General features: G+C 33.0%; 1 protein-coding gene across 1 annotated transcript in view; it reads left to right on the forward strand.

Moving 5' to 3' along the window:
- Nucleotides 1-11432, forward strand: part of LOC139692475 (synergin gamma-like) — a 37234-nt gene extending 25802 nt beyond the window's left edge. The window contains exon 10 of the mRNA XM_071590691.1: nucleotides 9794-11432. Within this exon, the coding sequence (XP_071446792.1) occupies nucleotides 9794-10024 (231 nt within the window). The 3' untranslated portion in view covers nucleotides 10025-11432. The remainder of the gene's footprint in view (nucleotides 1-9793) is intronic.
- Nucleotides 11433-13961: the final 2529 nt, after the last annotated feature.

The raw sequence follows: 13961 nt of genomic DNA on the forward strand, positions 1-13961 counted from the left end.
TAATATTATATATTTTTATAATGATTCAAAAAAATAATTTTTTCTCTTCAATGCTGTCTAAAGCACTTCATAACTTATGCCTTGACCTAATATGTACATATTATATATTACCTGTCCCCTTTAAAATTTTTGTTAATTTAAAAAAAGATGTTTTAATTTACAATATTTATATGTTTCACCGAGCCAAGTGTAATCTTGATAACATATTTATTTGTAGTAATTCACTGCAGATGATCTTTCAAGTCATAAATGCACTATTTAAGTTTTAAATTGTACATTTGGTTATGTAGTGCTGTTCTAAACAATAGGATTTCAAGAAACCCATAGGTTATAGGAGACCATGTTTTAAAAAACTCAATGCATCCAAAAACCCATAAGTTTTACCAATCCATGCATAAATCGTCAACGCAGTAAGTTAGATACAAAACATGTCTGTGATGCTATTTTTAACCTGAGTTTGGAAATTTTGTATGATATTTAACACAGGAGTAATTGCAATGCATACTTGATTATTTTCTGATGTGGAATCCGGAAGCAATATTAACTCAGATTGCATAGATTGCAAACTTTCCCGAGGGAAGTGTAATCATAATGTTAGTGTTCCATCATAAAGTGAACCATGATCTTCTTTGCAGTGCACATTATGTAGCTTATGTATTATAATGTGAACCCATTGCAATACCAAGACCCCACTGTAGTATTTAATGATTTCTCAAACACTGCCCCTATTTCACCTCTCAAAGTTTACATATGTACACTCCTACATATATACACTCATATAGAAGTGTCTTCTCAAACAAGGTCCGTTCAAGTTTGGCCATAAATTAGAAAAGTGCTGTGAAAAACAGACTTAGCGTACTATTATGAATTATTGTACTATTATAATAGCAATGCAAAACTAAGGTTAAGACTAAGACTCTTGGATTTTTATGTATAGAGTAATGATTTCAAGCTGAATCATGCTAAATAACTGTAAGGTAAAGCATCTTCTAAGTGTTTCAATTATCATATGATTTTCACACATTTTTCTTACAAATATCAAATGAGTGAGGGTCATTGCTTGCTAAATATTTCACCTTGTGCCGTGACGAAGCATGCCTCTGCCTCCAAATATCTCCTTCCAGGATTATTTTCTTCATCCGCATATTACTCTGGTTCAGTCTGCTATATTTACAGGTTATGAATAAGATTCTATTCATCCAGCATTTCTCTTAATTCTGTAATAATTTCATTTCACCTTACATTCCTCGTTCATTAACGGGTTGGTTTATTACATATCTCACAATTTGCATTATCTGCTGTACATTGGCTCCTGGAATTTGATGTTTTGTTGGAGAAGAGGGAAGAATGCTTTTTTTTCAAATGGATATCATAATTTCGAAAAGAATAGTAATACTTGATAATAATGAATTATCAGTTTCCATGAACATAGTTGCAACATAACACAAAGACAATCATTATGAATGAATGGTAATATTTTCATAGCACTTCAATCAGTGTTCAATGATGAATGATCACTCAGCATTATTTGCTATTGCCACAGTCCAATTGTTTTCAGAATTTTATCTCTCAGCATACTGATGTCTGAAAATTGCAGAATGTCACGTATTCTTATGATTGTAGAGCATGTTTATTTTGATTCCAAGTATTAGGAATTATGTCCTAGATTTCTAAATGCAGTGATCATTTTGGTTTTGGGTATTTTATTTCAATTTATTTGGTGTACTTGAAAAAAGTAAACATTCACCTTCCGTCAAAAATGCGATGAAATTATTTCAGTCAACTTGCGGGTGTGAAAATTTTGTGTAAAAGTTATTTTGAAATTCATGTTATGTTAAGATAAGAGTTTCAGGTTTAACTTTGTGGAATTCCTTCATTATGAGGGGAAAAAGAAACTTAACACTTCCACGATAAACTTTGGTTTATCGTGGAAGTTTTAAGTTTCTTTTTACCTTCATGTTACATATTTATGATTAAAATTTCTGATGTTGTGCAATATCCATCATAATCATATGTGTAGTCTGTTCGTGAACTAAAAAGGAAAAATTGGGGTATATTTTTAGAAACCTATCACAAAGAATTGAAATATTATTTGAATTACAGGATTGATTAAATTTTTTCTGCATCAAGGTTCTAGACAGATTTACTTTCTGAGAAACTGTTCCTTAAAACATCATTTCATATGAGAACTAAAAAGATTGTCATTAAAAAGTCAAATGAATCGAAGAATTTCTTAAATCGAAATGTTTAAAAGGACAAATTTGGGAATCTCAAGTTGTAGAAAATTATCTTTTTAATATTTGAGTTTGTTGTCACTTCAAATTTAGAACTGTAGCCAGGAAAAGTTTACCAGAAGTAAGTACTCAGATTGTTAGTTTTGGGTATATTTGTCCTAATATCCAAGTTAGGTATGCACCATATTTTCTGGACCATAAGACTGGTTCCCTGGCTTTCATGGCTCATAATTAGCTCATCTTTTTTGACCTACTACCAGTGAATAAGATGCAACATGCTTTTTCAGGTTAGAATTTATGAAAAATACTTCTATCAAACAGATAAGGATCAAAGTATTTTGATGTTAACATTTAATGCTAAGAAAATTGATTTGTTACATTAAAAAATAAGCAGCCACACATATATCAATATTTATTCATCGTAAAATCCCAGAAATTCAACCTCACTGCTACTGAACCATTTCCAAAGTTATTTTCACTGAGGTTATCTCTCTCCTTTTGCACAATGTGATCTTCAGTTCCATTTAGCACATTGCTAATATCAAATTATTAAAAAGACATTAGTAGAGTCTCGCATTTAACTCTCTACCAGGACTTTTTCTATCACAATTATTAGAAATTGACATCCATTTCATTCTGCCCATTGGTATGACGACATGAGTTGGTGCCTGATAACCTTTATTTCATATTCAAGTGGCAGTTTCCATGGAAGTTTTGACCATTTAGGAGCACATGAATGCAAATGTTTTTACTCATCTGCAGATGCTAAATTCTTCTTCTGCTCCCTATATTCTCATATCATTTTCTCAGTTGGCGATGGGCCAAAATGTCTTTCAGCTGCCATAATGGGTGTCCTAAAGGGTAATTGACTACTTCAAGTTCAAATGCAATACTCTATGACAATTTTTTCTCTTAAGATCCCATGAGGCCGTTATTTGAAGTTTTGAAGTGTTGATATTTCGTTGAATTCAACCAAGTATTGAAGCTATTTTGCTTACTACCGACTCAAAATAGTAATATTATCAAAATTTGGTGTTAAGGCAACCGTTATTTATGCTTGATGCAGGAAAAAATTCTTATTAATGAGTATTCTTTCTGGCGAATCGGCTTGTGCTTATAGGTAAAAGTTAACCCCATACCCAAAGTTATACCTTATAGGCCCATAAGATGTAGGTTGATTTTTGAGCACATTTTGGAGCAAAAGAAGTGCATCTTATGGGCCAGGTAATATGGTATATGCACGCACACATTAGAAGCACGTGTTTTTTTAAAGTTAAATATTTTATGAAGACAACAGAATGTCACATACTTTGCATAGGTTGAAAAATAACATGAGATGGCTGTTATTTAGTCAATAAAATTATAAAAATTTTGTAATTTGCCTCCGCGTACCTGGTATAGAATTCTTAAAAGTTATCTGTTGCTTATGTGAATGAAATTCTAAGCAAAAGAACCTTGTACAAAATTGTTTGGCTCCATGCATGGCAATAACTTCTTAAACTGCTGGGCATATTTTTAGCGTACATTATGTCGCCATGGCTTTTCATTGCAAGTATCAATTTGTTAAAAGTATGTTTATAACTTAACATAAGATTATCTTGCTGTTGAAATGTTCAGCCACTGGAAGAAATCAAAAATGAATATTTATACCACGAATTTGTCATCCCAGGTTGTCAGTTAACACAGTAATAGAGTGAGGTATCATTTGGGTATTTTTTATTGTTTGGATACATGTTTAAATTATGTAAGTTCATGAATTTTCAGCTAAAATACTTGGTGATACAATTGAAACTCCTTATTCCTGAGCCTGGTTTGAAGGTCAATTCGCAGCATTATAGTGACATCAGATGCTATTTTGATTAACTGCCACTTTGCTGGTATCATCTTTACAATCTTCAATAATGCTATGTTTTGTAGATTGATGTAACTTTTACCCTTTCATTATAAAATATATTTATTCATTCATTAGTGAAGTTATCTGTTAAAATTCACTATGCTCTTAAATTTATCATTAAATGTACATGTGATGTATTTTATCAGATATTTTTACTGGGATACATCCATACATGTTCTTATTTTTGCTGACTCATTAAAGGAAATTAACTTGGATAATAATGGAATGCACTGCTCATTGAAGTGAGAATGTTTAAATAGTTACTACCTGATATTCCAAGGTTGTGTTTAGAATTGTGGGAGGCACACAAACATATAGGTAAGACATTTAAGAGCCCAAGAGAGGGGATTATGAGGAAGGAATCTGGTCTTAAATATACTGTATATGAGAGGCTCCGAGGGATCTTCAGCTTATTCTATTATTTTATGTGTAGGAGCCAATGCTGGTGTGTCCTTTGCGTGTAACTTGAATGTAGAGTGAAATATCACTGAAAATGCATGATATATTGGAAGTAAAACTGGGGACTTGGCATTTCAGCCCTCCTTATCAACCTGTTATCCCAGAGCATTAATTTTCTCGCCATAATTAATGCATAATTCATGGTAGAAAAGTCACTTCAGTGGTTTTGTTTATACATTTTAAAATTTAATATTTGTATTTACTCGTGAAGAAGGTGGACTTTTTAAGTTTCTGTATGTAAGACATATAATGCTTCATTTGGATTCATTTTGCTTCATATTTAGAATTTTGATTTTCTCTAATTTTTCCTTATTTACCAAATATATTTGGCAAGTCTGCAAACTATTGTTACTTTTCTTTGTAGTTTAGCGTTTTTATTTGAAAGAAATGCTATTTTCAATATTCTGTGTAATTGATTGCGACTAAACTAATTTTGGTGAATTTTGCAAAAGAGATAAATCCACATAAATACTTATGTTGTCATAAAAAGTTACCATTGTTGTATAAATGCATAGGGATTAGGGAGGAAGATCCAGAGCAATGTATTTTGTTAAGGAAATATTTTTGAAACTAATTTTTAATATAGTTTTTTACCCTAAAAAGTTGCAAAAAGATAGTTTTGAGTTATCACTCTGCATTTTGTTTTCATAAATTAGGTGAAAAATAACCACAATTCATACTTGCAGAACAAGTGTATACATTTTAATAGTTTTTATGATGCTAAATTATAGCCCTTTTTCGTTTGATATTTTATATCTTCAGCAAAGATCTGGGTTACTGTACAAAGTATGCTTCATTAGATCTTTTCGGCAATGCCACCAGTGCTAATGTAAATTTTTATGCCTCGATGGATCTTTTTATACTGATGTAATGTATATGGTTGAAAATATGTCCTTTTTCTGTTTAGATAAGTATTCTATCAAAATAACATACCTCAGCATTTCCATAATTTGCCTTCTGCGTTCATGTGTGAAAACTGCCAGTGTAACATCTTCAAATAATGTGGAGAGTAGCACACATGCAGGATTGAGTAGTAGCTATCATTTCTGTTTGTTAAATCATTATCCTCCCAGGATATGATGAAATATAAGTAGTAGTTGAAGTTAGACCCCCCAGATGTGCACTTGAACCTTTTCCTGTCTTTGAATGTAGGATTTGTAGGTCTCTGTAGGCACATTGATGTTTTTAACCTCTTTGGTGTTTTTTTTTTGTCAAGTGGATATCCTTATTCCACTCTTCTCTTGTCTGTCTCTTTCTTTCTCTTGCCCTCATTATCTTCTTGTGAGCATATTTGGAAATTCCAGAAAGGAGATATTTTTAAGGTAAGAGAGAGGTATTGGTTAGCATTTTCTGATGTAGGGGGTTGTGAGGCTTTGCTTAATTTATCTGTTTCTACTCTGCATTAGCTCTTCAGTGCATAGGGCAGCCTTTTATCTGTCGCCTGCTATTTTGTAATGTTGGCAATGTGAGCATAGTATATGGTGTAAATTATTAGGGAAGTGAAAAAAACAAGACCGCCAGCTCCAAGTAAGCTTCTTTTTTTATAGCTCATGTAAAATTATGTAAGTTGCTGTAACATACCATCTTATGTAGCGTTTTGTTATGAGTAGTAGCATTTCATTTCAACGACTGTGCCGGAAGGTGTGTTGTAGAATAGTGATATTTGGCAGTATTTATTAGTTGCCATAATGTAATATTGTTTTTATGTATTAATCATTGATACGTTAATTTTTTAATGCTAGCACAAAATTTGCGGGGTTTTATACTCAATAATATTAATTTGATGCAACACTAAGCATTTTTGATGTCATCTATATACTTTTGTTTAAATAAGCAAATGTGCTTGTTTTTAAAATTATTTTAACCTTAATAAAAATCTTTATCGTTCTTTGAAAGATTATATAATTTAATAATTTGTTCTTGCTTGTTTTAATTTATGGAGATAGTTTCAATCAGTGATAAAGTTGATGTGCATTCCAACATTAAATATTACAATGCTAGATATAATTTATCCGTGAAAGAAACTTATTGTCATATCAAAAATGGTTTTTAATGTGCCTGTTAAAAGGTATATGTGTTTGAAAATATTTGGAAAATATTTTGACATATTGTTTAAACTTAACACATGCCCAGTAAATGCAAATGTCACGTTTGATAGCTGAAATAAGCACCTTCACGTAGGGGAATGCACCTATGTATGTATCTGCCATTTTCTGCAGTCACATGTGATGGTAACAGCCATACATTGTGCCCCTTCTCATTTTCAATTGACCCAGAATCAGCTCCTAGTAGCTAGGATATTCCCAGTTTCCTGCACACCCCTTGTGAACATCCTGATTTATCTAGAACTGATAGATATTTCCCCCATCCTCCTAGATTTTTTACATTGGTTCAGCTAGTTCATGTATAAAAAAGCAAGTGCTATGCACCTTAAAATGTAATTACAATATTGGGGTGAGCAATGAAGGTTTTAATCAACATAATCAAGCTTGTAATTATAAAATTTTTAATTACTGCATTAATACATGTACTCCCTTTAATTATAACATCCCACGCCAGGTGAATATGTTTTTTGTGCATTAAAAGAGATTGGTTCAGTTATTTTTAATATTAAAGCTAAATTTTTTAAACTTTATTCTACGTACAGGTATCAAATGTGTTGCATGTTGCACTTGCTCCCGTGCAGATGCAGTATGGATAACATTTCACAAATTATTCACTTTTAATGTGATCACCATAAAGATATCTTTATCATCAAATAAAAATTCTATTAATAATTTACCTACTTTCATACCACGATGAAATTCTGTTTGTATATGCCTGCCCAGGAAAATACAAACATTGTTCATTTCCTGCATACTACTAGTGATATCTCCAGATGACATTAAAACTGCCATGTCAAAAATAATTTTTTATGTTTAAATTTTACCAAATTATGGAACTATAAAATTATTATAAAGCTGCAGGGATAAATTTTGCCACTATTGCTGGAACTTATTTCAGTATGATGTTAATTATGTCAGAGTAATCATATTTTTATTCATGTATATAATGATGGAAGTATGTATCAGATGTGTTATCCTGAACCATTGTAGCATCTTCTCGTTCACATTAGATTTTTATTTACCCTGAAGTTTTTAAAAGTGTAACTTGGCAGTACCTTTAAAATGGAGATTCTTGTATTGTTGTTTCCTGGTTGATTAGAAGTTAGACATTATTAAGGGTACAGAGGCCTTCCTATTGCTGCATCTGTATAGCATATAATAGAGGATAGGTCAGGTAGAAATTGTATTTTAATTGCTCTCACCAACCTTTTTTTTGACTGTTTGAAGGTACAAAAATAATTTTAATCTCCATAAAGGTCATTTCAGAATTCATAACAGGCTGGTTCTCAAGCTTTGATCATTAGTTAGAGGTGGTTCTCAATTATTTTAAATTAAGAGGATCAATTTTCATGGAGAGGGCATAACGAGATCCCTCAAATTCATGGCCTTAGACCCATTATTAAGTCTGTTTAAATTTAGTCTCAAATATCATAGCTAATTTTATTTGATAATTATGGTAAATTTTATATGAAGTTATCGAGTTAGTATTGGAGTACACTGTAGTCTAGGGGTAAAGCATTGGGACTAATAATTGGAGGGCCCAGGTTCGACTCCTGGGCAAGTCCCTCTGGGCACTCTTGGGTCCACCCAAGCTGTGTGATTTTTTGGGTAGCAGATCTTTATGGAAACCATAACCAGCGCAGGGAAAGGAACTGGCCCCCCTACCCTGATGTGTGAATTTCACATGGCGTCGGACTTATTACTGGGTGAACTCTACCATTACCTACCCAACCAACCTTCAGGTTGATTACTTAGTTTATGGTTTTTCTTTAAGTATTGCAGAATCTCAGCTATCTGGGTTCATATTTTCTGAAGTTCTGCATTATGTGGGATGAATTTCAAACATTTATCCTTTCTGATCTCCAGTCCTTGTTACCTGCCTCCCCCTCCCCAGTTTCCATATTGGTTTTCCCTTACCCCAGCTACTGCATGAGGGAAAGAAAAAAGTTGTATAGTTGTTGGGCTGATCTGATGAACAATTTTTATGTTATTGCATAAGAGTTTTAGTGAAGGAGGATATGATTGTATGTCCAGTGTTGGTTTGTTGTTGAACTGTTGAAAAAAGGATTTGGAAAATGAAAACGAAATGTCACTGGAGAGATATTATTTGTGTGGAATAAATACTGTTGTTTACCACTAAAGTAGCAAATGTTATAGGGAAGAAGATTTAAGTTTGGGTGGAATTTACAACTAGGATTAAATGGGCTTACATCAGCCAGAACAATAATAGATGATGAAGGAAAAATTAGTTCTAACGTGGGCATTTTAAATATATTCTAGAATATTGCAGGGATATAAATTCATATGCCTTATATACCTGTCTCAAACTTGGCCCATGGTTATTGTATTAAATACTTATATTCCTCTGATATTTTTGGTGCCCTGTTTGTCCCTGGCATCACATTAAGCCTTAACCTATCACATATACCGGAGAGCAGTAGAATTTTATTTTATTAGATTTAGCTATTTTTATTACCTTATATGACAATTGTTATCGCAGGACATAATTTTTATGTCCTCACAAAAATGAATTAATTTGTTTGGTGCATTTACCTTTTTGTTAATTGATTTTTTCCATTTTTCATCTTAGCACTGCAAGATGTTTTTGTTTCTGTTGTTTAATTATTTATTATTATGGCCTTATTTGTCCTGCCATCTGTTGAGAAAGAGATGTTTTTATTGTTTCAAGCTGAAGCTTAATAGAAAATGAAATTATTGAGCCAATGAAGTTATGAAATATGATCCTTGTGCATTGCCTTTGATATTAAATGAATACACATGTTACATTATTTAATTGAGAAGTGCACAAGAAGTAGATGTTTCCCTCAAATGAAAAGATGCAGGAATAGTTTTTAATGACGCGTAATATAATATTAATCATGTTTTGCTGTATTTTGCGATAAATCTTCATTGACTCCATTAAATAAGATTGCTTGTTTGCAGGTAACAATTAGGATGGAAACTGGGTTTGTGTAGTCTTCAATTCTCCTGGCATGCTTTTCTCTTGTTGTAATATAATTTGCCAATAGGATTTCTTTGGTGATAACTATGTGTTGCTGAGTTTTATTGTTCTTCTAATGGCAAATGTATTTTTCTTTCAGGAAGTGGAATATAATTTGGATTTGAGGTCACCTGAGGGTGTTAGGAAGGCAGTTGATAGTGGCGTAAACTGTGGAGTTTGCCTGGCTGTAGTGCCTCAGGATGGAGATGAGGCACTGTCTCAAGGCCTGGTGTATGGGGGGCATCACTACCACACTACCTGTGCCAATCTGTGGGTCAATTGTGTTGACCGTCTACTTCCATCACTGCAACATAATCCCAATGCAGCCTGAGTTAATCTCGGAGTAAACTTTGTCTCTGCTCTCAAAACAAATACTGCCGTTTAGTATCTTGGTAGCTTTTTATCTTCACTTGAGGTGGGCTAATGGTAAACCGTCTTGCGTCTCCATGGAAAGAAGTCTATTCCTGGTGTTAGTAGTAATTTGTTTCTTTAAAATGGAGATTCTTGTATTGTTATTTCCTGGTTGATTAGAAGTTAGACATTATTAAGGGTACAGAGGCCTTCCTATTGCTGCATCTGTATAGCATATAATAGAGGATAGGTCAGGTAGAAATTGTATTTTAATTGCTCTCACCAACCTTTTTTTTTTGACTGTTTGAAGGTACAAAAATATATATATTTGCTGAATCTCGTTGTATTATTTCAATCTTGATGAATCTCATTGGAATTTGAACTATTCATCCTGATGTGTTAATCTATCAGCCAGGGTAGTAGTTGTGATTTTTCAACTGTATGTAAAGTAGTTGGCGTTGATTTTTAAGAGATTTGTGTGTACGAGCTAGGAGAATGCTTGGACAAGATTTTGGTGTTAACATTCCTTAATGTAAAGACTGTCTCAGTTGTGAAGTGACCGAATTATGCAGTTATTTGTACAAATTTACAGATATGTGCTATTTATATGGTGTTGTCTTTTTGTTGTCTGTTGTTTTTGGTGCTTTCAAAATGGCATTTCTTCACTTTTTCACTATCATTATTACATTCTGAACATTTGTATATTTATTTGATGCCTGCACTGTAAAAAAAAAAATTCTTGATTGAATTTTGATAACAATCCTATGACAATGTCTTTCTGGGCATTGCTTTGAGTTGTGTACTTAATTTTTCTGAATGTATTTTTTTCTATTTGTGTTATGATCATAAGGAGCCAATTCTTTTACCCTTAATAAGATAAAAACTGGTATTTTAAAATACATAATAGAAAAGAATGGTAGTGATCATGTAAAGGAATGTGTCTTCATGTGACTTCCATGTAGGATTGCACATCAGTAATTTAACTGGTAGGCGTTGATTTTAATTTGTATACAAAAGATTTGCAGCTAACTGTTTATGCTCACGTGCTGTTAAATATGACATTACCTGAATTGTGAGACTTGGCTCATCAAACTGGTCAATTTTTTTCTGTAAATGTTTTTTTTTCCTCTTTCAGTGTCAAGTTAATTTCATGGGGCCTTGGTGTAATCTAATAATTTATCGCCCCTAATTTCCTTTGCTGGCTGTATCGTTTTGGAGATAATCTGTTTGCAATTTCCTGAAGCTGTAAATAATGAAAATTTGATTACTCTGATATGTATATTTAAATTTGTTATTCATATTCTGTTTTTATTGCTAGGTAAATATAATTTACTTGCAAAAAGACAATAAATTATTCTTTAACATATTGCTACATGTGATGTTTTGTTATATAAATTATTGTGTTCCATTATCAATCAAAGCTTAAGAGTAACAAGAAGATTGATGTTGCATTTCAGGAATTTTTCAGTGTTGGTTATTTACATTCTAATAATGGTACATGTTTTTTTTAAGGAACTCATTTGCTTATTATTAATGATAGTGTATTGGCTAAGTTAGGTTTTAGATGGACACACAGACTAACACCTGCGACATTCGTCTAATCTTATATGATAGCATAACATCCTAGAGTAAGTTAAACTGTTCTATAAATCTGCATACTTTCTGCTGCCTTTCATACATTTCAAAAACATAAATGCTTGCTGCCAAATGAGTTAGAACACTTAAGTCCCGTTATAAAATATTCTAATAAATACTATTTAATTTTATGTTAGAAATGAGTTGGGTGGAATATTTATTGTTGGTCTGAAAAGGATAAGTGACTTTAGTAGAGAATAATGCAGGAAACAGGAATGCCACAGGAATTGATGGAGGTAATGGTGGTGCATGGGACCTGCCACTCAGCAGAACACCTTATGATGATGATGATGATATAATTAATGGTCATTGGCTAATTCAATGGATTCCACAGTTCTGGAATCCCTTGCTAAGGTTCAGAGAATCAAACTCCACTGAAGAGGTTTCAAAGGTCTTTGAGACTGTCCTTTGGATATTATCCACTTTCTCTTTTGCTCTGTGATTGAGTTACAGCGCATAACATGGTCACTTTGTGCACCTAGACATGAACCTCTCTTTTTAGACCCTGGGACTGATATTTTGACCCCAATGTTGTTCTCATACTTAGGTTGGCACTTTGCTCTTTGCATTTACCTGAATGAGCACCAACTTGAATCATGCATTGTATCTTTTCGAATATTTTGGACTCTTTCAAGTGCGGTGCAGGTAATTTGTGTTTTGGTATGATGGGATTTTTTTAATACATGTACATTCATATACATAATTCTAAATTTCTCAATTTTCAAGAAATGCAGACTGCCCGAAGCAAAACCCAGTTTTTGCGAATATGTAAAGAATTTTTATTCAAATATGTATGTATATGGATTTCAAGCATGAAAAATCTTTAATTAATTATTGCATTAAAAGAACATTTAATTTTTTGCATTACGTTTTCTGTCTATTTTACATCCATTCTCATGGATAGTAAACTCATCTTTCTGGAATTAGCTAGTCCGGGCTGCTGGACTTGGAATCATGGCCATTGTTCACTTAACTTTTGGATTTGACCACTTTGTACTCCACTAGGGATTAATGTACTTTTTTGACAAAAATATATTATTACTTCCATAGAGTTGCCATAGAGTTCTCAATGTGGTCTTGCCCTCTTCTACTCTACGATATTCTTGCTAATTCCACACTTTGTTTGTCCATACAATTTTCGTGCAATATTTTTGTCAGTCGGGATTGATAAACATAAACTTCATCCATTAAAAAAATTATTTTTTCAGCATTTTGATCATGCGTCATTTATGCAACGTGACAGTCGTCACGTTGCATAAATGCAAGTTTCGTTGTGTTGAGAATTCAAAGATCTTTTATTTATTACTGTTGTTATGCTTGCAAACTAAAGGCTCTTTTTACGATGCAACTCTTAGCCTAGATATCACATTCCAGAAGGCACAGGCACAGACTGAGAGTTAATAACAGAGACAAAGACTATTATAATATTCCACTAAATAAATTTTACACTTAATATTAAGTTGAAAATTGTAGGAGCCTTCGTCTCTGTTACTATGGAATAGTTCCACCACATCACACCTGAATCTGCAATTTATATTAGACTGAGACTTGATTAGCCAAGTTCTCTTGTTCACACGAAAAATAAAAGAGAAAAAAATATGTGATACGTTAAAACATCAGTTAGTGACGAGGTTACATGCAATTGATTAGTCCCTGAAAAAATGAAAAACATATTCCAATATACCCCATTATTCTAGGCACTGGTACATTGCAAGAATATAAAACCATAAACCACAGTTATCAACCAACAACATAAGGTCAGTTTGATAGTTTAGGGTAGCACTCATGACTGTTGATCCCAATGACATGCAAAATTCACACATTGGTATAGGGGGTTCAGTTCCTTTCCCGGTGCTGCCTATGGTTTTGCAGGAGGGTCTGGTATCCAAAAAACCACACAGTTTGTGTGGAGCTGGGGGGATGCCCAGGAATTGAACCAAGTTCCTCCGGGCCAGTAGCCCAATGCTTTACCCACTGGACTACCATGTCCCCCTATAATAATATATGCATATTAATTTAATAGCACAATTTCATGATTAAGGAGACAGTTTTAACTTTTTCTCAAATTTCTTAGTTTTGAATCCATTGGGCTCCATTTGAATCCAAGGGGCTTGGAGAGAAAATCTGCAAAAATATGTTCTGTTGGAAGATACCCAATTCCAATTTTCTTAGCCTTCACTTTTGCAAGGAATAGTAAGAAACACTTCAATTCCACATTTCACAATTTAATTACACACGACTGTGGTTTTGCTTCCCTAAAGTGTCATCAGGTAAGAAGTAAG

Source organism: Hetaerina americana, unplaced genomic scaffold, assembly GCF_022747635.1.
Source record: "Hetaerina americana unplaced genomic scaffold, ioHetAmer1.1.p SCAF_4, whole genome shotgun sequence".
NCBI classification, from domain to species: Eukaryota; Metazoa; Arthropoda; class Insecta; order Odonata; family Calopterygidae; genus Hetaerina; species Hetaerina americana.